The sequence below is a fragment of the Myxocyprinus asiaticus genome, chromosome 27, assembly GCF_019703515.2.
Source record: "Myxocyprinus asiaticus isolate MX2 ecotype Aquarium Trade chromosome 27, UBuf_Myxa_2, whole genome shotgun sequence".
In the NCBI taxonomy this organism is placed as follows: Eukaryota; Metazoa; Chordata; class Actinopteri; order Cypriniformes; family Catostomidae; genus Myxocyprinus; species Myxocyprinus asiaticus.
Window position 1 is genome coordinate 25,937,301 of NC_059370.1, and position 26,163 is coordinate 25,963,463.

A 26,163-nucleotide genomic window follows, 5' to 3' on the forward strand; every position below is an offset into this window, starting at 1 on the left:
AAAGCAAGAGAACCGAGAAAAGAATAAGTAAGAGGAGACATTCACACTTCGTAGTGGCCATCGACATACAATAAACATCTTGTCAGGGCCTTACATCTTGAAAAAGGCATATGCAATATACATTAATTATGAATGTATGTATTTGACTGTACACATCATGACACCTGAAAACTCATTATACAAAAACAGTGTCAAGAGCCATCAGAATAAACATCTGGACACAGCCAACAAATCATCACTTGTGCACATCACCTGTGCCATCATTTCATGCACAGTCGATATACTTGGGAAATGAATCTAAACCTGTGCCACTGATTTTTTTTTGATTATGGCACATAGATTTATGAGCTACGCTCTATTAGGAATGTTTAGGCACAGCTTAATGACAAGTGACTGACTCATTAAAGTCGTCACATATGATTAGACTGTGGCCATTCCTCTGTGCCGTCCCCATATGCTTCCTGACAGCGGTGTGAACATGAGAGATGGCATTCGCTCACCGATCATTTATCTCAATCTACCAGCATACTGTAGGAACATGGTTCAGTGCTGTGGCTCCCTGGTGATCACTTTCAACCTTTGATCATTTCACAAGCTGTGTTGGAACAGTTTGATGCATATTGTGCACAAATCTGAAAAGCACTAGCATGATGTAGGAAGCTCTAATCTGATTGGTTGGATGCATGTAACTTCCACAAGTAAGAGCATACAGGTTTTTCTTTTTTTTTTTTTTTTTATCAATTTGCCTCAAATCAAATATGTTTCCAAGGTACCAGGTGGACAACAAGCTGTTTTGGGATTAAATAATTACTTCAATTGCCAGAATTTACAAGTTGAGTGATATTAGTTTTTCAAAGTTATGTTTGAGGCACTTAAGCCACTTGCACACTGTTAATGATTTTTATGGTCCTTTATGTTTGTTGCTTGTCAGAAATGTACAAATGTACATTATGATCCCAGTGAAATTCTGGAAAAAGCCATGGCACCCTGTGCAACATTATATTCTGCTCTGTTACTTTATTCTGTCTGTGAAATAGTCTGCATTTATTTTCTGCACTGTACTTTTTTACAACTTTTACATGTGTTTTCTGTACAATCGTTCATGGAGACTGCCGCTGCATTATTAATTATTTTCCCCCCCTTGCTGGCCTATTATTGTGGTATGAAATATTTCCTATAAGCCTGCCCCTAAACAGCATGTAGGAACAATATGAACTGTGATTGATCATTTTGCATTATAGTCAGATGGCTTTTCCTGTCTAAGTAGGTGGATCTTGACCAGAATATGCTGCAATACAGACTAGACTTTTGCCATTAGGTCTGGTTACGTGAGACTGCCTCCAATAGTATATGGCAGAGAGAAACACTGTTTTACAAATCCAAAGACGCACAGACTTTGTTGACCCAACTGAGAGCAGTTGAATGACAACATAGGTAGTGAAACAGGGGAATGGGACACAATAGATAAGGGGCTTTCAGCATCGGGCCCCTGACACTGCTTATGAAAGGCGCAATTCCCCTTTGCGTGGACATAATTAATGAAATCTGAGGGTCAGACAGAAAGATCAGACAGTGATGACTTCACAATAGCACCACAACTCCTCCCAGCCCCTCCTTCCTATCTTTGGGGGAGTTTGGGGACCATGAATGCTAATTCCAGCTGATTATACACATACCTTTATTAAATATTACACTGACCCCATGTGTGTGCACAAAGGGAGGGGGCCAGGTGTGAGTGCTTTTTTTATGACACTCGTGCAAATGCCATGTAAGTCGTAGTTTGCCAGTCACACAGAAATCTGGAGTCCTTACAGCAGTCAATCAAAAGGCCAGGCGCCCTGGGACACTCTGAGAAAACAGCAGCCAGCCATAAAAATTCAACACCTTAATGAGTTAAAATTTAATTTCAGCATGTTGAACTTTGGCACTGGATTCTAAAGCTTGGTGTCTCAATGAAGGCGCTTTAACCGACTAATTAATGATGTTCCAATTTGCTGCAGGATTTAAATAGAAGGAAAAGACATGATGGGGGAAATGAAAAAAAAATACGAGTCCTCCGAGACAGCTGTCGATAGCAGAGAAGGGGAGAGTCTGTCACAGGTTATCTTGTCTTCCCTGACTCTGGTAAGGGGACTGAAAACAAATGATTTAACAAGCTTTTCAAATACGGCGCTGACTGTAGGCTGAACCCCTGGGGTGTTGGGGAGGACTAGGGCTATAATAATATTGTGCATCTCTTGTATGGTAGTGTACCTAACTTAGGCAGACGTTTCGCTGTGCAGAAACACACCAGAGGCAGATGGCCGATTCCAGTATATGAGTTGTTCGGTGGTGCTTATGGGACCAGAACACAGATGAGACAAGGCTGTAGGTACTACTCATAGCTCACACTAATGTGTGTGTCAGCCACTGGCAATGCCCTGGGAAGAGTTAGCTAAGATTATAGCAGGTTAGATTGAGATCCTGAACACTGCAGTTTCACCGGCAGGGAAATAGAAACCTGGCAACTGCCTGCCTGTACTTTATTTATAAATTTTTTACAAAAGAGGTTTGTAGGGTCAAACTGAGTAATTTTCTTAATAACCTTTTTGTTGTTTTCCATGCAAAAAACAAATCTAAAAATCCTTAAAGCAAGATAAATTTATTTGACTTGAGTTATTGCAAAACTCCATAAGATATAAAGACTTGACTTATTTTTCTTACCCCATTGGCAAAGATATATAATAATAATAATAATAATAATAATAATAATAATAATAATAATAATAATAATAAATTAAGCATAAATATAACAAAAATAGTTTGGTTTATGTTTACAACAGAGTAAGAAAAAATAAACTTAATTCAAGACATTAAGTAATTTTATTCAATTCTGCTTCTAATGTCAAATTAAGCATTTTTTCTTTCAATTATTATTTTTAAAAATATTTTTAAATAATTTCAAAAATTATAATTTTTCTGTTAAATGAAATTATACATTTTAATTTTAAGTAATACATTAAATGTATTACTGTACACATCTAATAGTAATTATGTTTAGTATTTTATATTTATATTCTGGTTTAATTTTATTTTATTTATTGAACATCTTTTCTAGGGACCTGAGATGCAAATTAGCTAATGCTACAGTCTTTATGTACAATGCATCTTTTTTTTAGTCTTTCAACTAAATATTGATATTTCTGTATTATCCCTATACAAATAAATAAATAAACAATTAAATAATACAAAACATATTTAATTAATTTCTTCCTCTTTATATATATATATATATATATATATATATATATATATATATATATATATATTTTTTGTGACAGCAGAAAGCCTGTTTAATGAATTTATAATTGTTTTTTGGGTTGGTTTAGACTTTACAAGTCCAAGTTAAAGAAAATATAAATGTTCAATTTTTGTTTCAAAATTTTTATTTACAGTGATGCATATCTCTGGAAGACCTTCAAAATCCTCCAAAAATCATAATCTTTCAAGTTTCATATTCACAGTGTCCTGACAGTCAGTTCATTCTGTAATTTTGCCATGATTTCCTGGAGATATATTGCCTTTTAAATAGGGTATTACATGTTTTAGATTAAAGGACAAGACTTTAAAGACAAGAGCATTTCAATAACCCCAAATATACAATCCAAATCTCCTTACACCAAAATATCACAAATATTCTGCATGTCAGCCATGTTGTAATTTTCACAAGTGGTGTAATCCACTTTGTGACTGCAGGGCCTTCCCTGGCTCGCCTGTGATCTTTTTGTAGTAGCTGTACTGAGGGTGACTGCTGGGCATAATGCAATTTGGCGTGATAAACCAGGAGAGATGAAGAGGAACGGTTGAGCAATCTGTGATGGTAATCTTGGCCTAAAACGACTCTTTTGCAGGGTGCTGAAATTGTGCATGGATTAACCAGATGGAATGTGAATCCATCTGATAAGATTAAACTTTGGTGCCTCCTCTGCCGCCATCTGTTCTCTTATGCTGTATATGCGCATACATACACACACACACACACACACACACACACACACACACACACACACACACACACACAATCACTCTTACATGCACATACTCAGTCTTAGAAATACAAACACAATAGGTCTCTCTTCTACAAACTAACATTCTCTTAGCCCTGCAGACACTCCTTTCCACAACAGTGCATTTGTGACATGACCACATGTATTGGTGCCCCCACTTTACCCTAGTCTCTGCAGTCCTGAGCAATCAAAGCGCACACACACACACACACACACACACACACACACACACACACACCCACCCTGTCTAACAGAACAGGCTTGTTAGCTGGAGGGAAGTGGAAATGTTTTGAAATTGACACAATAATGAAGAAGAGTGGCTGAGCAGAGCTGAGTGAGGGAAAGTGCTACACTGTAGGCATGTTGGTTATGACCAAACCCTGACACAATCTGTGGACATTTTTCAAATTGTAGGTGCATTTTGGGCAGGCTTCCAACATATTTTTGCCCAATAAATTTCCATTACTTTTCCAGTCATTCATGATGACAGATTAAGGACATTTTTAACTATTCTATGGAGATTGTATTCAAAAAGAGCAAACTCTTGCTGATGAAATATTTTAATGCTGAGCATAACTAGAAAAGGCTATATTCACTCTAGAACTTTCCAAGACTTTCCAAGATGAATTTGGAGGATTGTGTTAATTTACATCATATTTCCAGGCCTGAAAATAACCATTTTAAAGTCTCCTGATATACAGGTGCATCTCAATAAATTAGAATGTCATGGAAAAGTTCATTTATTTCAGTAATTCAACTCAAATTGTGAAACTCGTGTATTAAATAAATTCAGTGCACACAGACTGAAGTAGTTTAAATCTTTGGTTCTTTTAATTGTGATGATATTGTCTCACATTTAACAAAAACCCACCAATTCACTATCTCAATTAGAATACATCAGAAGACAAATTAAAAAAAAAACATTTTTAGTGAATTGTTGGCCTTCTGGAAAGTATGTTCATTTACTGTATATGTACTCAATACTTGGTAGGGGCTCCTTTTGCTTTAATTACTGCCTCAATTCGGCGTGGCATGGAGGTGATCAGTTTGTGGCACTGCTGAGGTGGTATGGAAGCCCAGGTTTCTTTGACAGTGGCCTTCAGCTCATCTGCATTTTTTGGTCTCTTGTTTCTTATTTTCCTCTTGACAATACCCCATAGATTCTCTATGGGGTTCAGGTCTGGTGAGTTTGCTGGCCAGTCAAGCACACCAACACCATGGTCATTTAACCAACTTTTGGTGATTTCAGCAGTGTGGGCAGGTGCCAAATCCTGCTGGAAAATGAAATCAGCATCTTTAAAAAGCTGGTCAGCAGAAGGAAGCATGAAGTGCTCCAAAATTTCTTGGTAAACGGGTGCAGTGACTTTGGTTTTCAAAAAACACAATGGACTAACACCAGCAGAAGACATTGCACCCCAAATCATCACAGACTGTGGAAACTTAACACTGGACTTCAAGCAACTTGGGCTATGAGCTTCTCCACCCTTCCTCCAGACTCTAGGACCTTGGTTTCCGAATGAAATACAAAACTTGCTCTCATCTGAAAAGAGGACTTTGGACCACTGGGCAACAGTCCAGTTCTTCTTCTCCTTAGCCCAGGTAAGACGCCTCTGACGTTGTCTGTGGTTCAGAAGTGGCTTAACAAGATGAATACGACAACTGTAGCCAAATTCCTTGACATGTCTGTGTGTGGTGGCTCTTGATGCCTTGACCCCAGCCTCAGCCCATTCCTTGTGAAGTTCACCCAAATTCTTGAATCGATTTTGCTTGACAATCATAAGGCTGCGGTTCTCTCGGTTGGTTGTGCATCTTTTTCTTCCACACTTTTTCCTTCCACTCAACTTTCTGTTAACATGCTTGGATACAGCACTCTGTGAACAGCCAGCTTCTTTGGCAATGAATGTTTGTGGCTTACCCTCCTTGTGAAGGGTGTCAATGATTGTCTTCTGGACAACTGTCAGATCAGCAGTCTTCCCCATGATTGTGTAGCCTAGTGAACCAAACTGAGAGACCATTTTGAAGGCTCAGGAAACCTTTGCAGGTGTTTTGAGTTGATTAGCTGATTGGCATGTCACCATATTCTAATTTTTTGAGATAGTGAATTGGTGGGTTTTTGTTAAATGTGAGCCAAAATCATCACAATTAAAAGAACCAAAGACTTAAACTACTTCAGTCTGTGTGCATTGAATTTATTTAATACACGAGTTTCACAATTTGAGTTGAATTACTGAAATAAATGAACTTTTCCATGACATTCTAATTTATTGAGATGCACCTGTACATGACTGTAGAAAACCTGTTTGGGGGAAAATCTGCTAAATAAATTTAAACAAAATGTGTTTAATGGAGCTGAGAGTCCTACATTATTATTGGTAGCTGCAAGCAAAATCAAATATTTAGTAATCTAACATGCAAGGGTTTTGGGATGTGTATAACTTGGTAAATGATGAGGCTTCCCATTTCTGCAGAAATCTGCCAAGCATTTAGGAGTTCTACGGGTGCAGATTATGTCTGGGCCTAGTTATTACAAAAAACTGGTGTTGAATGGTAAAGATTTGTCTTCCTGAGTTCACTCATTGCCCTCCATGAAAAATACTTCTAGATGGCCATGTTTTATATTAGACATAATCAGGAATTATAATATAAGCCTGTATGTCTTTCAAGTGAGTGAGAGAGAGAGAGAGAGAGAGAGAGAGAGAGAGAGAGAGAGAGAGAGAGAGAGAGACAAAAAAATATGTTCAGGCTTTAAGAACACTGACTTTTTAATCTTCTCTGTGCAATGGAAACTATGCTTAAAGACAGAAGACTTCCCCTGGAGAATAGATCAAGTGATTTAACACAAGAACTCGATCATCATCATCAAATCATCATAATTCAAATCCTTAGTTTCTCATCACAAATATAGGTTAACAGTCCAACAGAAAAATATGTTCTTCCCTAGAGTCATCCCAGACCTAAATGAGAAAATGATTGGATTTGATTGCAACTGAGGATAAAATCAGTGCTTAAATCATCTCCACATGTTATTAGAGGGATTTAGGAGGCCCTTACTATAACCTGTGAGAAGCCCTACACTAGTGAGAGAAGGGAAACAGCAGATAAGGCCACATGTCGCTCAGAAATAAATGTGCTGTGCTTAAGCCTCAAAGGTCTCATAAGACACATGTTCAAATCTAAAGAGAACAGGCCACTTGGGGAATGCAGCATTCTCTGCTCTTTTCTTAGTTGCTGCAAGACGCCCTTGTGGGTGCTTGAAGAAAGCCCAGCGATGCTATGCTGCAATGCCACTGCTGAAATAATGTTTGCCCGTTAAAGGGCCAGTTCACCCAAAAATGAAAATTCCGTCATTATTTATTCAACATGTTTTATTAAAAAAAAAAAAAAGATGCAATGCAAGTGAATGGTGACTTAGGTAGCATTCTGCCTAACATCTCCTTTTGTGTTTGACAGAAGATGGGAAGTCATTCGGGTTGAAACAGTATGAGAGTCAATAATAATCAATTTTGTTTAAAAACAGGTTAGGTCCCTTTTTACAATAAACCTCCACTTTTACTTTCACTTTCACATTCTTCTTCTTTTGTTTTTGGCATTCACATTCTTCATTCATATCACCACCTACTAGGCAGGGAGCAGTATTTATAGTAAAAAAGGACAGATATTGATCTGTTTCTCACCCTCACCTATCATATTTCTTCAGAAGACATGGATTAAACCACTGGATTTGTATGGATTACTTTTATGCTGCCTTTATTTCCTTTTTGGAGCTTTACAGTTCTGGCCACCATTAACTTGCATTGTATGGACCAACAGAGCTGAAATACTCCTCTAAACATCTTTGTTTGTGTTCAGCAGAAGAAGAAAAAAATCATACACATCTGGCATGGCATGAGGGTGAGTAAATGATGAGAATGTTCATTTTTAGGTGAACTATCCCTTTAAGCTCTGTGTGTTTTTGGCCTTTTTGATATTTTGACACACAAATATAAGTGAGTCTGCAAATCTCAATGATAAATTCCTTAGATTAAACTTACACACATTTTAGGGGACAGCTGACCAAGGATCTCTAAGTAATTTCTCTGTTGACACTAGGAAAGAGTACAGTGCTAGCCATGATGGGCAACCATCTGTGCTAATGTAGCACAAAAGCTAAATTAAACCTGAAACCACTGAAACTACATTGAGTGTAACAAAGTGTCTTACATTTGCTGAACTCAGACTGCACAGTGCTTGGAACCTTGCCGATAGTTAGCTGTGTGCAAATAAAAGGGTTTCTTGAGTGGGAAAAGTACAGTGAAGGAAATTTTCTAACGAGAGAGACTGTTGAAAAGGTTGCAGAAATGCACTACATTACACAGGCACTGCAAACGCAACACGTTTGTCTTTTATGCCTGCTGTCTAATTCCCTCACTGTATCTCTTCCTTTGCCTCTTAGTCTCTATTTGTCTATTTCTCTTTCTCTTTCCAAAAATTATTTAATTTGACATGAATTTTTGTGTAAAGTGATATACAGTACACAAAGTGACATGAACTGTAAAAAAGATGTGCATGAAATGATGGCCAAGACATTTAACAATCACATTGAAACAGATAGACAAACACATACGGTATGTACACTCACCGTGTTCCAGGTATGATGGTGTGCCCTCAGAGGGGTCCAGTCTGCGAGCTCTGCGTCCATGTTTAGAGTTATTGTGTACAAACATGTTATCAGACACAGCCAGCACGTGGCCGTCCACACTGACCGTAGTAGACACCACCACCTGTAGGAGACAAATGATGACAGGAGATGACTGTACTACACTTGGCTCACAAAACACACTCTGTCCTTGTATAAAAAGTAGCTAAACAAACAACTGAAGTGTTGAAATACCACATATTCACTAGTTCTGTTCCAAAACCTAGTGACCCACTTACAGAGGCAGCATTTTAAGGCATCACATCATAAAAATCCAAGATAGCATGAGGCAAGATAAATGGACTTCAGATTTTATTCAATACTGAAAAGTTTTGACAATAAACAGTTCTGTGTAACTGACAAATGACCATTTTACGTAATATTTTTATGCTATGTGTTTTTACGCTCATTAGGGTATTGCTCTGTTAGCTTAGCAACATGCTAACGCCAAATTCTATTGAAATCAAAAGTCAAGTCTCCTTTGGACTTGCTGTCTATGAAGAGTCTTCCAAATCTGTCACTCACAGTATGAAGTTCCATGATGGTCAGGAGCTGCCTATGTAGGCAGTATGCAGAGAGACATCACAATAGCTTTTGGAACAGAGTTAGAATATGTGTGTAAGTAACTGCTGACTGATCAACTGACAAACAAGCACATTTCACCAGAGAGCCTGGAACAATGACAGCAGCTAACAACTCTCAGCTTGTAATGCGGGATGCCACACACAAAGAGTGCTGAAGACAGACACTGGAGTTATCTCCTGGCAACTGAGGAGCCTCTTATTTAAATGACTCTCAGGCTTTGAGAGGTCTCTTCCTCTAGAGAGAGGAAGGGGCTTGATGAGACTTGAAAAACACAGCTTGCATTTTCCCTGTTTTGGATGAGCATCTCTGCGTGAGGCAGTGTATCAGCCGAAAGAAGTTCGAATCTCTCTTGCGCTGTTTTTCATGCGACTCATGTAAGCTGCTCTGACCCCACAGAGAAAGACAGTTTCGGAGTTTGTGCTTATTTATACAACCCGCTTCCTTATTGTTTGAACTTTAATAAAGGATGCATTAAAGACATAACGCCAGGTGTTTCCTTTTTAGATGCTTTGACAGGCAAGTTTTGCTCAAGCAGAACACCAGGTTCTGCTCCGTTTTATTTAACATCACAACAACATTGCTTCTGTATTTACTTATTTTGTATTATAATTCCCTCATACTTTGCAATCGACATCACCTTAATCTGTTTGGAAAGTTTGGAATGTGTCTGGACTGTGTTTTCTTCCTCTCCTCAACCAAGCGCGATCTGAAGTGCTGCTCTCCTGCATCATCATAAGCGTTTCAAATTATTTTGTGTTGCGTTAAATGAGATCAAACGACTATTCGACAACAAAAAAAATTGGCGACGTTGTCGATAACACCGACTAATCAGCCCTAAAAACTAGCGTTGTCTGATTTGGCCAACTCTTCTTTTTAATGACCCACTCCAAACATTTCGCATATCGGACTGAACACCCCGGTCGCAACAGTTCTCGGGTCAACAGTACACTGAACTGAAAATCGCATCTTTCGGACATGTCCGACATGCTGAGAACTGATGAGCTGTTGATACTGAGCATGAGTGTGCTGTGTGATTAAGGGAAGTGAAATGTATGTTTCTGATCTATTTTGCTGAACAGCAGAAAGTATAACACATAAAACATACTGGAAATACTGTATGTTTATGCCTTGATTGTATTACCGTTTTATCAATGTACAGTATGATGACGATCCGGTCGCAGCAGTTCTCGAGTCAACAGTACACTGAACTGAGAATCGCCTCTTTCGGACATGTTCGAAATGCTGACAACTGATGAGTGAGCTGCTGGTGAGCATGCTTGAACTGAGGACTTGAATGAGATGGCGAAATGTACGTTTGTTTAAAAATAAATAAAACATACTGGAATTATGCATTCAACTAGTTTAATTAAACAACATTTTTATTAAAACATGCAAAAACCTTTCATTCGAGAGATGTAAATAAATTGTACTATTGAGCATTGTGCATGCAGATAATATTTTAAGTTGTTATGAGCTGGATTCTTGTAAAAAAAGGGTGAGTTGATTAAGACTAGTTTATTCACTTTATATGCTTTAGACACACAATATCAATGTTTGTGTATCAGTGCCTGTATTGGGTGCTTTAGGTGCAAAACTTTAATGTAGGAAACTTATCCAAGATGTAATCAATAGATGGCAGGATCCCTGAATGAAACACTGATGAAAATAAACACCCTATTTATTATAACTTAATTGAATAAAATTTAATAATCAGCAATATGAGCTCACATATGGCCTTACTTGAATGTGTTTGAGCGTGTATTCCACAATGCTGGGTTGATAGCATTACGTACTTGTGAAGTCATTACACGATGATGTAAAAGAACGGTTGAATCGTTTTTTTTTAACCAGTACTTTGAAATGAACCATCCAAAAGAACCGGTTCCCAGAAAAGAATCAGACTTCCCATCACTATTAAATTTACATGAGCTAATGATGTGTTAAAACTCAAGTGCATAATTTCTGTGCCACTAGTGTCACCTAACAGAACAGCAAAAATATTATTTTCAGACAGGTTTACCGAACACTCCTTGCCTGCCATTATTTTAAAAACAAATGGTTTAAAAACATTGCATAAAACATTACACACTTCAGATTTAAGCATTTTATGTTTTTTTTTTTTTTTTTTTTATTGTTACAAATATTACTATAAAATGATACCAGTGTTACCATCTACGACATCTGCAACATGCTCCACTAACGAAGTAAATGACTAAATGCAATTCTGTCACTCCCTTACAAATTTTGTTTGCAAGGTGTTTGCAGTCCTACCTGAAAGCGGCGCATGTCTCGTGGGTTTCCTGCATTCTTTAGGCAGTTCTGGTTGCATTTGAGGAAGAATTTCAAGAAAAACCTGGAAATACACAGAATAAGAGCATCTATGAGGGACGAGAATTTTGCTCAAGAAGCTTGCACAGATATGACTGTAAAGATGTCAGTATTGTGTGGTATTGACAACAAAATGTTACTGTATGTGTCATCACACGGGATGAGTTAACCTTACTGCATCCTCCTACTCTGTGTATACATAAGATCAGATCTACTTTCCAACACACACACACACATACACACACACACATACACACATACATAGATTAACACAGTGGTCTTGGAAATTAAGAGCAGACCATTTGTCAATGGGCCAGAAACGTGCCTTCAGCTAAGAGAAAGAGAAGAAAGCAAGAGAAGGAGATAGGAGAGAGACACAGAGAGATAGGTTGAACAGCGTTGTTAGGGGTCACTCAAAACATCATCCGGATTTGTGTGATTTCCCCACACAATGTGATAATAATGACAGAATACAAAAGTAACCATAGTAGAATGATCTCTAAATCCTTAAAGGTGCAATATGTAACATCTTTCATGTAATATTCGCCTCTTTTTTTTTTTTTTGCCAATGTGTGAACGGCTTGTAACACAACTTAAAAAATGAGCCCTTCCCGGACTTCCTAGGTTGCCTATTAAAGCCTGTAGACTGATTTTCATGCGAAGGGAGCGGGTCGCTTTTGCTGGGAAAATCCAAAGGATATGACGTTTATGTGCGCTCCCTAGAGCCTTGCCTCAGACAGTAGCTTCTCTTTCGCTATTCAACAGCGTCAACAAACTGCAACACTAGGTAATGTTATCTTAGAGATGGAATCCAGCAAACGTCCGGCTCCCAGCACAACACCGACTCCTACACAAACTCAAGAGTAAGCCAAAAATATAAAAAAAAATAATTACTGATTCCCATCTGGCTAAACGGGAGCGGGAACGTGATCGTGGTCGAGCGAAAACTAGAGTGAACATCGGCAGGACATTTGATTCCTGGAGGGTCCTTCGTTCGGTTTTGGGGATCAAAACCGACCCTGAATTGGCGTTCTTCTTATTGGACAGGTAAGCTTACATAACTGCAAAGCATGTGAAATATAGTGCCATAAGGATTGATCTGTAATTTTAGCTAACTTGACCTTGCCTGCTAACGCTGACGAATTGCAAGCTACCTTGCTTCATAACTTTCAAATAATTTAAACGATCTTCTCTTTATACTAAATGTCAGGTATGCTGATTCACAGTAAGTGACATAATGTTCATCTGTAATTATTCAGCAAGGTAAACTACAATAACACATGAAATGAATGCTAGACAATGTTCAAGATAATGCAAAAAGCTCCATTCATTAGTGTAGCATAACTTGGTTATACAGAAAATATATACAATCTATTATTATAAAACAATTGGACATTGATATATCAAAATGACAGTTGTGATGGAATCACATCAATACTGAATTGTGTCAACAAATTTATAATGTACAGTCTATTTTATAAACAACTACTGTCATCATCCACCAACAGCTATTGATAAAGCTGGCTAGCTAGCTAATGCCGACATAGGCTATCGTATAAATGCAGTCAATGTATCATGCAAAGAAAAGTGATTACTTCAAACTACAGTCTCGCATAGTCAGACCTATATCCACATTTTGTTTTAGCCCTGTTCCAGCACTGGAGAGTCAAATATAACATACAGTCTCAAATTTTGTAGTAAAACAATCATAACTGTGTAATTTTAATAATGCTACCTCATCTGTGATCATGATGCCGGTGAATCACGTTCAATCTCGCTTCCCTATGGAGTCATGCTCGCTCGTGTCCCTATATAGTGTGTGCGCGATCACGAGCAACAGGCTGCAGTTTACTTAATGGCCACAGGTGTCATTAATAACAAGGGTTTCTGAATCTTACATACTGCACCTTTAATAAATTTTATTCAGTAAAGCAGCTAGTTGTTACATTTGCTATGTACATGAGATGGGTAACACTTTACAATAAGGTTCCATTTGATAACATTAGTTAATGCATTAGGTATCATAAACAAACAATTAACTATTATTTACAGTATTAATTAGTCTTTGTTGATGTTAGTTTACAAAAATACAGTTGTTCATTGTTAGTTCATGTTAGTTCATAGTGCATTTACTAATGTTAAAAAAAATACAACTTTTGATTTTAAAAATGTATTAGTATGTTGAAATGAACATTAACTAAGATTAATAAATGCTGTAAAAGTATTGTTCATTGTTAGTTCATGTTAACTACTGTTGTTAACTAATGTTAACAAATGGAACCTATTGTAAAGTATTACCATGAGCAGTAATAAATTAAGAATCAACCAATAAAAAACAATATCGGTCGACCAACAATCTGAATTATAGGGGGATTGGTGGTTACGACCCTGCTTGTGTTGACAAGTCCTGTGAACATTACTGATGTAACTGAAAATACCTACAGTCTGTGTACTTAAGTTAAGATTGGTAAAAATGTATATAATTGTTAAATTGATAGTTCACCCAAAAAATGAAAATTCTCTCATCATTTACTTACTCTCATGCCATCCCAGCTTTGTATGATTTTCTTTCTTCTGCAGAACACAAACAAATATTTTTAGAAGAATAACAGCTTTGTAGGTCCTCACAATGCAAGTTAAGATATAGATTAAACCACTTGTGTCCTATGGATTACTTTTGTGCTTCCTTTATGTGCTGTTTGGACCTTCTGAGCTCATTGAATGGACCTACAGAGCTGAGATATTCTTCTAAAAATCTTTGTTTGTTTTTAGCAGAATTAAAAAAGTCAAAAACATCTGGGATGGCATGAGGGTGAGTAAATGATGAGAGAATTTTCATTTTTGTGTGAACTAAGCCTCCGTAGTTTGCTAATTAGTGTAGTATTTTTTCTTATGGCCGACTCATTGTGTTTTCCCTCCTTCTCTGTGTGTTGAATTCTACAATATTAATTATTAGCATAGTGAGGTCTCTCTCTTTCTTCATTCATTGCTTGACATTCAATACACTGCTTTAGATGAGGACCCACATCTGTCTGCAGCATCTATCCACTATTATATTAGCTTTCTTTAATTACACTGACACATAAGGACAGCACCTTTGGTGGCATTCAGTAAACTGATCACAGTCACAAGCAGTCACAAGCCAGTAGTGTGTCACTACCAGTTAGAGTTGTGATTACTGCACATACTGGGGTGTAGGCCACATCCACATGAATTTTCAGTTTCTTAACATCATCGTTTTCATTGTCATCCCTCTCTCATGCCTTTTTTCCTATTATTTTTCAGCATGTCAAATGGAAAGTACATATTATACGTATGTGTATACATGTATACTTCAAATCTAGCTATATCTTACTGCTCAGTGAGTATGTGTGTGTTGGTACAAATATGTTTCTGTGCGTGTCTGTAATCCACAGTGTTGTTTGGGTAAACAGATTAGTCCTACATGCCTCCTCTATAATATAATTTAAGAACTCTAAGCTGCGGCTTTCTTCCCCACTGATTCCCTGCTGCTACTCACCCTGTTTGAGCTCCCTTGACCTGTCCCTTATTCTTCCACGCTCTCGCTTTCTTTCTGCCTGCTTTGTGCGGAGATAAGTCTGGGCTTAACCTCATCGCTGAAATCACGCTCTCATAGTCCTCCAAAATCCCCTGCAAAACCCTGGGTGCCCTCACTTTAGGAAGACATTCTCCCCCCAATCTTTGTCTTGCATTCCCTCTGCTCTATAGATTTGTCCATCTGGACTCCTAACTGCCACATTCAAACATTTTCACACCTTTCACACATACATTCACACCACTTTTAGAGGTCCTCATTCACATGTGTAATGTGTATATAGTTTGACTTTCCTGACCTCGTAGCTCCATTAGCAATACTAAGAGTACTCTGATGCTTGCCGAACAGAGAGGGGACATGTAATCACACGTGTAATGTTTAATAAAGTGTGCCCTCCGCAGGGCACTTCGAACAGGGACCTTATGCTTTTAGAAAAGATTGGACGGCATATTGAAAATGACACAGCTAAGAGCACTTAAATTAGAGAGGGTTATTACCACAGTCAACGTGTGGAAGAGGGCAGCGCTCCAAGTGTGTGATGGGTAGAACGAGTTGGAGCCTGAGCAAAGAGCCTGACCTGTAATACATACTCCTCTACTTAATAAATGTTACCCTGTACTTTTACACTCATCAGACAAGGCTGCTGATGAAAGTCTAATGAAAATGAACTGGTCAGAGCTGTGGTGCAGAAAGTAACTCACTTGCTTATGACATGTGTAAGAGCTGATGGCTCACATGGACCCGGGTTCAGATCTGGCATGGGTTGAGTTCCGATCCCATTCCCCCCTCACTCTCCTTCACTTTCCTGCATAACTCTACTGTCCTCTAAAATTAGCTGTGTCTTGTATACTGTCAGAGTATTTACTGCATTTGATGAAGAAAGTTAGTTAAAAAAGTTCTTTAGGTATGCAGATAAGTAGAACGAATAAATGAGTATAGTCAAGACATAGTAACAACATAGTAGCCGCGAAAGTAACTCAACACAAGGAACAACTGTCTTGGTGTATATATAGCACTTAGTGTTGAAAAGAGCTGCCTAACTTGTGGTTTTCCGCCACTTTATTGTTATTTAGCATTTTAAATCTGAGCATTTTAAAGCTCCTTTGGCATTATGAGATGGTAAAGTGTCCATTGGTTGCTCATTTCAGAATATTGCCGGATGTAGTAGGTCATCCCGTTATTTTCACCCTCTATTTTACTAAGGATTCAGACATGCTACTCATTTGAAATACTGCTTTTGGCATACTATATTATAGGGAAGTAGGCACATTTGGATGTGGGGTATGAATCCCTACTAATGAGTTAATCAGTATATCAAGTGTGATAAATAAGGGAGGCATCCAAAATGTGCAGTGGTGGGGTCCTCTAGAATCAGGATTGAGAAACACTGTTCTAAAATAAAGGCCTAAAATAAAATGTATTAAGAAACTGGAAAGAGACTGAGAGAATACAATTGATGTCATGGATGAGAGAGAGATTCCAAGCATGAAGGGAGAAAAAAGTGAATCTCAGAGAAAAAAGTGAGGGATGAATTAAAGAAGCAGTTAAGAAAGGGGTGATGGGGTTGGTGTAGGCAGGGTTAATGTAATCCTCAACAAATTGACTTTTGACCTCGGTCTGTCTAGGGGTCACATCTGTCTGCTGGCTGGGCTGCTGTGCTCTGGCCCACTAATTAACTCTCCTACAGTGTGAACAGCCAACCGTTCACTCATGTGTCATTCTCCCTCTGAAAATGAAGCCTGTTATGCTAAAGTAGATGTCAAATTAAACTGTTAGAAAATATCCATCCAGAAAAGTGTTCTTTACAATCAGACACCCATTCAAAGTGCTACGACCGCAGAAAGCACCTTAATAAACGAAAAATTATCCTACCTTAAGCTGTGTCTAAAAGCACATCAAACCAAATCAAATCGCCCCTTGTGTTTGCAATGATACTTTTAGCCCAAGTCGCTACCATTATTGATTTAAATGCATTTGACTGTTGCTGTGAGGGTGGTTTCAAATGAGTGATGGCAGCGTACAGAAAAAAACGGCTGATCTGGAGTCGGCACTAACTGAGGCAGTGTGGCATTAGAGCATGTGGCATGTGTGAGGATGGTATTACCCACACTCTCAGTAAATGAGACCAAGTCAACGGCACCAGCCATCAATTATTCAAAGGCTGAGATGGCAATTATGGCACTGAGCACAACCAACATGAATATTTTATGAAGGCTAACGCAGACCATAAGAGTGCAAGAGGGAGAGAGAGAATATAAATGTGTCCATTTCTGGGAGATACAGCCAATGCCAATTCTTGCCATGAAGCAACACTCAAAGTGCCATTCCGTATGGCATGATATCTCTCTTTATTCACTATAGCCTCCTCTGTCCTCACCTTACACCATCTTCATTCCTGTCTCCCATAATGCCTCTGTAAGACAGCAGCATGGGCTTTCTTTAATGGGAGCGGGGCAGATGTCTTCTCAAGTCAGCTCTCCATTACCTCTACTGTGTGGGCACGATAGGAATGTTGCATTTGTTTAAAACACAGAGTTTGAGTTGTGGCTAATTGAGTAAGGCGACACCACATTGACGAGTGACAGGCTAATCTTCTGAAAGCAGGGCAGCCCTGTAACTCGCTGTCCATTTCAACCTCTGTTTGTCTCTCTCTCTCTCTCTGTCTACGTAAGCCCCTCTATAGATAAACATATTGCTCATGCTTCAAAAATATACACATGCATCAGTGACCCTCCCTCCCTAAACACTCTCTAATTTGCTCTTAACTGCTTCAAACCAGGTACTACAAATAAAATATGAATTCAAGTTGAGTTCAACAATCCGGCAGCTACAAGAAGTGTAACCTTCCACTCTCGCCACCTTCAGGCAAACCAAGACCGGTAGACATGTTGTCCTGACAGCTCTAAAATTGCTTATAATATAATATAATCTCCAAAAGATCTGTCCCGGACTGAATAAAAAAGAAAAGAAATATCGCCGGCTTGCTTAGCTGGTCTCTCAGATGTCTGATTTTCCCCTCCCTCCATTTATTATGGCTGGATATCTACACTGGCCTGCGAGTTTGCCAAATGCAACCGAAGAAGTATTTCAGAAAAAAACTAAATAAATAAAGAGGGAGAAAGAAGAAACGCCAAGCGAGCAAAGAGAATTCTCTTCTCATAGCAAGAGAGAAGAAGAATTCTCGCTCTGTATCTTTCATTTTCAACAAATGCTCCCTCAGTGTGCTTCAGTAGGGAGTGACTTTGTTTTGTAGCATTATTTATATTTCACACTACTTTGCTGAGCTTGTGTAGACTGTGTAAGGGCTCAGAATTTGTATTAATGAATTTATTCATTTGACAAAGTTTCAGTTTTTATCATTTTGGTTTGTTCTGACAAAAAAAAAAAAAAAAAAAAATTAGTCCAGTTCAAAAGTTTCGCAGCCTCCTTTACAAATGGATACCAGTTAGAACAAAATAAAAGAACGGTTAATAACGTACTTTTTTAAATGACAGTACTCTGCCTGAAGAGGTGGGTGAAATACCAATTGCAGTGTTGGCAGATCTCACAAGAGAAGCAAGCAATCTGGTCTGGAAAAACAAGCTCAAAATAAGCCACTTGCCTCAAAATATTTTTATATATTTTTTAATTTATCACAAAAGAAATCATAACAAGCATACAGTTAATTAACAGTTAAATAACATTTTAATTAAATATCTGCTTCTGAGTCAAAACCCGGCAGCATCAAATCTGTATAACTGCATCATATCTAACAATAATTCAGTGAAGACTTGGAAACAACTGAGAAAAGTACTTTTTACATCTAATAATGTTTTCCTTGTATCTGAATTAGCCGTGCCTGTATATGTAGAAATTATGCATATACAGTTGTTAAAAGGTCTTCATTCACAGACTACTACATCCACAATGGATTATTAGGTAATTAAATGTGTGATGCAGCAGTTTCCTTCAGGTTCAATGCACGTTTCATTTTTTCGGGCAACATGAAGTGGTATAGTTCCAAAAATATACTGTGATAAACCCTTTGGCTTTTAGTTTCATGAACAAAAATATCAGAACAAAATTAACTGGTTATAACCGGTTTCCAGCATTTAAAAATAACGTTTTCACTCCAGAACAAATGAAAATCACTTTGTTCCGTTTTTCGGTTACGTTCTGCTTAAAATTTCGTTCGTTTTTGGTTTTCATTGTTGTTCCTCAAACCGTTTTTAGTCCCTGGTTTTTATTACTGTACTTAATTGATAAGTTTACATTTTACACACCAAACAGTCTCAGAGCAATATAATGTGTATATGTAAACTACCCAAATGATCTCAGACCCCCCTAAAAGGTGCCACAAAAGAACCGTTTTCTTTTGTAGTTCCTTTTGTGGTTCAATTTGAAGATGAAGAGTTACCAGTACGCCTTGCATGTCGTTATGACAAGTACCTCACGGCTTGCCATACATAGCTGTATTACATAATAGCCTGATCGAGATTATTTGATCTACCACAATTATTGTGAACCTTAAATTCTAACTACATTTTACTGTCTAAACAAGGAAATTTTAAGTGAATATAAAAGTACCATCATTACCATGACCACGTTGTGTCTCATTATCCAGTCTTGTCGTATTATCTGAGCACTTCAAATGAACAGCGGACCGACCGCACTTATTCAGAGCCAGTGGCATTACTTAATTCTTACGGGCCCCAGTTTAAAGAAACTGTTGGGCCCTCTTTTTGGGGGGCCTTGGTTATTTTTCATCACCCATCGGGCCTGTGGTTATTTTCATGGTTCCTTTGGTACGCCCCTGGTCAGAGCAGTTTCTGAAGAGTGCATGATGGTAAAGTGCTGTGATGGGCATGCCCTTTGCGGAGGTTTGCACCAAACTCCCACGAAAATGCAAGCGAGGATTTTGATAGTGAATGCAAAGTGGTCCATTTCACTTTAATTTAATGTTCGCGTAATGGCAAATGTTTTGGGTTAATTCATACACGCAGTGTATGACACACAGAAGATGCTCGCTTACTTTAATTTCAAATACACATAGAATCTCAAATGTTTTTCTTCGTGCGAAATAAGGGTTTGTCGGTTTAATCGGAGAGTCTTAGCATAACTTGTGAAAGTAAAGAATTTAGGACAAAAATATATTACTATTGCATAATAGAATAGATTAGAATACAGTAGAATTGTCTGGATTTTATTAAATGTAAATGTAAAGCTGATTGTAATGTAAAGTTTAAGTATTTGGAAATATTTTATCTTTTATAATATGATTTTTCATGTCATTCTATCCCTGTGCAATATTTTAAGTTTCTAAAGCCTTAAAGGAATTCATATAGCCCTATTTTATTACAGTATATGATTCCAAGATAAATATTAATAAATTGCTACATATTTACGTACGTATTAAGCACATATAGACCTTAAGTATTATGACAATTTATTGTTAGCCAAATTTCATAATAGAGACTGCCATGGGATCTGAGTTCTTAAGGAGTCGTGGTGTAAACAACAAAGGGTCTGAGACCACATCAACGCTAAGAGGACCAAAAAAGAAAATGGGTCCTCTGCTAAGTCCACTTACATTGTAAACACCAAAAGCACTGAGGTCATTTGGAGCTGGTTCCCTTTCTGGTTCACTTTAACAGAACTGGGTTTGGTTCCTTTTAAATATACTATATGTGAAACCACTCTCTGATGTTGACTCTAGAGAGAGTTCAAAAATTAATGAGGCCTGTTTCCATTTCTGAAGCTCTTGCACATTTAAAATGTGAACACATTTATTGTTTTGAATGGCTTTGTTTACTCAACATCATAACACCTGTGTATCCCCTCTCTGACAATCCATTCCCTTCTTATGTCATTACCTCCTGGGCTGTGTCGACTTATAGAAGAAACACTCTTTGAAATAACAACAAAGAGTAGAGAAAGAGAGAAAGAGGGAGAGAGAGAGAGACGGCGAATGTGAAAGAGGAAAGTGAGGAGAAAAATTTCACATCAGGCAGCGGGACTAGACCCAGGAGACGAATGCAGTGCAGACAGGAGAATTATTTTACATAATAAATGCTTCAAATTTAAGCCTGAAATTGATAGCTGAAGCCAGGCAATGATGTGCAGCCACCACACTTGGCTTTTGGGGAGCTGTCAATCAAACGCTGCCACTGGAGGAGGGATAATGATTGTCATCTGACAACTGCCTGATTTAATGTAATCATTGCAGCTGAAGCCATTGTTTACAAGTGCCAATGAAGAGGTGTGTGATGGTAGAGTATAGGTACAGGCCAGCAGTACTACAGCAGTAAATGGTGTGATAAATCAGACATCAGCAGATATCACGTCAATTGCAAGGGCTTTGAGCGAGAGAGAGAGAGAGAGAGTGAGAGAGAGAGAGAGAGAGAGGGGGGAAACAGATATTTGCTCCTACAACAAGTTTGCAGCTGTTTCATCCATTCTATGCTCAGATTTACACATTAAACTCTGGCATATCTACTTTAACAGCTGTGATTGTCTAACTGAGCACAAATTACATGATGACTTCCATTTAATCTAATCATACACAGTTATGGGCAATGGCATGGTTTTGAGCCTCCTTACCCTGCATGGGCAGTGTAGACAAGACAAAGCACAAATTAATTGCACTGCTCAGAGGGATATACAGAAAAGGTACAATGGCATGGTTTTCTGCACAATGCATTCAAAGCAACATGCGCAACTACTCAAATAAAGCATCCAAGGCCATAACAGTGGTATTAACACAAGTGAAATGTATACTAAATTCATTCTGTTGTGCAGAATTTACATATCTTACACTACATTTACAAAAAAAGAGAGAAAGGGAGAACAGGAGACAGAGAGACCACCCTCCTGTATATTTCAGGCTGAAGGCAAACACCTCAATAATTCATGATGGAGAGATTGATTTTTTCCTTTTGGCGAGAGGCAGCAGATGTGGCAGGGATGAAGCAAGGGAGGGATGGAGAGAGGGAGGAAGGGGGGCAAGGGGGAGTGGAGGGAGAGAGGAGGCCTGAGGGTTAGTAGCCAGTGGGATCATTAGACCGCCTGCTTATTGTGTGAAGACTGGAGATTTACAGCACAGTTACTCACTGCCACAAGGCTCAAACAAACTGGCCGGAGTAAAACTCAGTTATTCACACATCCCTAAATTCGTTCTTCTCAACACTGGAGCAGTGAGGAGGTAAAAGTGGATGCTGTCAGGTTAAAATGTAAGGAATATTTTGGGTTAGCTTTAACCTTAAGCCTGTGTATTACATCTGTGGCAAGTTTTGATTAGCACAGACGTAATTACAACTCAAATCAGTGCATTGTGAACAGTTAAATCATGTCCCTTCCAGGTAGCCTTGTGTGGTTTTCTTTTCATTTGGTTATGAAGTGAGTTTGAATTGGATACTGGTGATTCCTGGCTTGGATACTAAAAGTTTGCACAGACATGTTTGAAAAGCAGTCACCAGTCTCCTGCTGAAAGCCTATTCATACTAAACTTGAAAATATTCCCTACAATTTTTCCACACAAACATGATTAGTTCCTGTATACAATTAGTATTCCTGTAGCACAATTGGTAGAGCATGGCACTAGCAACATCAAGGTCATGGGTTTGATTCTCAGTGAATATACAAATTGATAAAATGTATAGCTTGAATGCACTTTAAGTTGCTTTGGATAAAAGTGGCTGCCAAATGTTTATAATGTATTCCTATGCAGCTATTAAAACTGGTGACAAACATTTGCTTGATAACAAAATAAGATTAAATTATTATTATTATTTTTTAATTACATAAAAAATAAAAACAAAACAAATAGAGACCAATAAGATGACCATGTGACCGGAGCTTCTGCTGGCACTCATAGTGCTTTAGATGGCGCTAAAGCATTTAAAAGCTATTTTACTCAGCATTAAAGGGTTAGTTCACCAAAAAATGAAAATTCTGTCATAATTTATGCATCCTCATGTTATTTCAAACCCGAATGACTATTTTTTTCTCCATGGAACACAAAAGGAGATGTTAGGCGGAGTGACATGAAATGTTAGGCCTCAGTAACAATTCACTTTAATAATCGCATCTTCTTTTCTTTCCATACAATGAAAGTGAATGGTGACTGAGGCTCCTTTTGTGTTCCATAGAAGAAAGAAAGTCATACAGGTTTGGAATGTTCATTTATGGGTGAACTATCCCTTTAAACACAATTGTTGAAGCTGTTGACAAGTGTGACAAGTGTAAAGTTTAATTGGTATGGGTATACTGTCAGATCAGTGTGACATTAGGTTGATAATAACCCAGAATACTCCTTTAAGGTTACCTGGTCCATGTTGAAGGAAAAAAAAACAGAGTGACTTAGAAAAGAAATAGGACTTTAGAACATAAAAATGTGTAGCATGGAAGAGGAGGCTCTGAGGGTCACTCACTGAACTCTCTGCTAGTGTATGAAGACCCATCTTTACTGTGCTCTGATACAGAAATGATGAGGCCACAAAAAAAGAGCAGAGAAGAGAGAAATGTAAAGGAGGGAGTAGTTCTCCCCCGCGTGTCTGATGGAATCAACTCTCCGTGGGTGTGACGGGACAGCAGGTGAGGCTTTGAGGGAGAGCGACATCCTTTTGTCATCACAAGCTCTCACAAATAATTTATGGCATCAGAAGGAAGGAGAGAGAGGGAGGCGTATTGACAGCTACCACTTCTACTTGCCTTCACCTGTCTCATCCAGTCATCCGCAGATGGGATGCAAAGGACAGAGGGACCTTTTCAGGGAGAGCGAGTGCGCTTCTTTTCGCTTCCACTGACCTAATTAGAGCACACTCACTTTCTAACTCAGTCTCTTCTCATCCAGTGTGTCCCAATAAAATCTAATTGCTCTTTTAACCCACAACAAAGGGGTGCACACTGCATTTTACCAGTTTATAAATGGCAGCACTCAGAGAAGGCCTTGTGAAAGTGCAGAGAGCTTTTGACGTAAATGTCATTGGGAAAAAAACTTTATAAAATTACCATCAGCCTTGGATGTAAAGTTGGCTGTCTACCTGCATGGAAACTACTCCGTTGGTAGGTTATATTTTGAAAGAATGGTGGAGAAAAGCAATGCTAAATGAAAAAAAAAAATGAAAAAAAAAAGAAAAGAAAAGAAAGAAAATAAACTATACTGAGTATAGTATACACTGGTATAGCAAAACATATAGGCTAATCAACTTTTAAAAGGGAGGAGAGAATGCTTCCCATATCTTTTGTTATAGCCATCAGTAACTTTGTATATTGTTGTGCCTAAGCCATTTGTGATAGTATTAAGAATGGTAACCCCAGCTGCACCTGGTCCCCATCCACTTTCACTATATTGAAAGAGCAGCTTGGACCTTCTGCTAAATATCTCTGCTAAATATTTTAGCTCCACAAAAGAGTTTAGAACTACATAAGGGTAAGAAAATTATGATAGAATTATTATTTTGGGGTGAACTATCCCTTTAAGGGCATTTTGTTTACTTTTGTCCTGTGTTGGGTTGCCACTTGATGTCCAATATCAAATCTGTGTCCTCATCCAGTAAAAATCAGTTGAGAGCCACCACTCTTCTTTCTATCTTTGCTTTCAATATTAATGAGTGTGGCTGTTAATTGTGTGTCAGAATTGATTCTATGTACCTTTAATTAATCCGGTTATTTTGCTTGCTTGACTGCAGGTGTCATAGTGCATTCAAATGCCTGAGCATAACAAAGAGACAGTGTGGGTGAGAAATAGAGTTGTGCATTTCGCGAACCCTATTAGTGCTCTTGAGCATGTATATCAGTAGGTGACTGCGAGATGGAGTGTCTGTGCTGCCTGGTAATCTTGATAATTTATTATTTACATTATATTAAACAACGTTGCGCAGTCAGATGGAAGCAGTACAAAACTGCAGCATATTGATTTTAACAGCGCGCTGTCTGCAGCGATTTGTGGCAGCACAGGGGCTGTCTCCGAGTGCCAGCCTCGAAGGATCATAGGGACAAAATGCCACTGTGTTACATGCTAATGCACACTTTAAACATTTAACACTAGGAGGTGCTGTAATTGCTTTGACAGCTGACAGGTGACCAGCAGAGTGTAACACACACTGCTATCTCTCCACCCCACCCCCTCCTCTCCCTCACTAGTCTTTCACCCTTGCTTTCTTTCTGTGTTGGTCGAACCCCGCTCTCTCAATCACTTATGCAGAGGAGCATCACGATTCTCATCCTGCCTAAATGCAGGGCCTAATTAGAAGAGGAGGATTATGGGTTGCGAGATAACAGGAGGAATTTTTCATCAGTCCTAGATAGAAAGTGTCCGCAACAAAGTGCTGGAGGTGTCGTCACCTTTTCATTAGCATCTCCGTTAATTATCGGTTCCGGGCTGTTTGGAGTTAGCATCATTAGCCACTAGTGCTGGAAATATTAGTACAGCAAATTGGTATGGTTTTCAATTGGGTTAAATAGGAAAACATTCAACCTTCATATAAAGAGGATTGAGCTTTATTAAATTAGCCTCCTGCAAATGAGTACAGTTTGCCCTATCGTGCCTCCCAGCACAAATTTACCAGAATAATTACACAACCGTGCTGCCAATGCAGTCATATTTTAATAATCTCACTTTCTCACTTTCATTAAATTAAGATGGGGTTTATGTGTCACTTTGGTACAATTAAACGCACAATCACAACCTGAGAAAACGCAAACATCAAAGCAGTAATACATTTTAAATAATCCCTGTAGCGACCAAAATTATTACACAAGGTATAATAAACATCTTAGTAATTGCCAGCAGTACGGCATCCTCATTGGGACATTCTTTGATCTGCGATACAAACCGCATCATGATAAAACTGCAGAGCAGATAAAGGAGGAGTTAGAAGGAGCTGGGAGACAAGAGCTCTAATTATAAGAACATGAAGCACATCCTAAATAGCTACTAAATGAGGAAACCAAAATGAGCCTAATGATATTACAGTTTAAAATACATTTTGGAC

General features: G+C 38.3%; 1 protein-coding gene across 4 annotated transcripts in view; it reads right to left on the bottom strand.

The window, feature by feature from the left end:
* Nucleotides 1-26,163, bottom strand: part of LOC127418018 (transcription factor COE1-A) — a 161,420-nt gene that overhangs the window by 45,754 nt on the left and 89,503 nt on the right. For all 4 annotated transcript variants that reach the window (XM_051658330.1, XM_051658329.1, XM_051658327.1 and 1 more), the window contains exons 7-8: nucleotides 11,578-11,659; nucleotides 8,665-8,806 (exon numbers count right to left, since the gene is read on the bottom strand). In XM_051658330.1, the coding sequence (XP_051514290.1) occupies nucleotides 8,665-8,806; nucleotides 11,578-11,659 (224 nt within the window). The remainder of the gene's footprint in view (nucleotides 1-8,664; nucleotides 8,807-11,577; nucleotides 11,660-26,163) is intronic.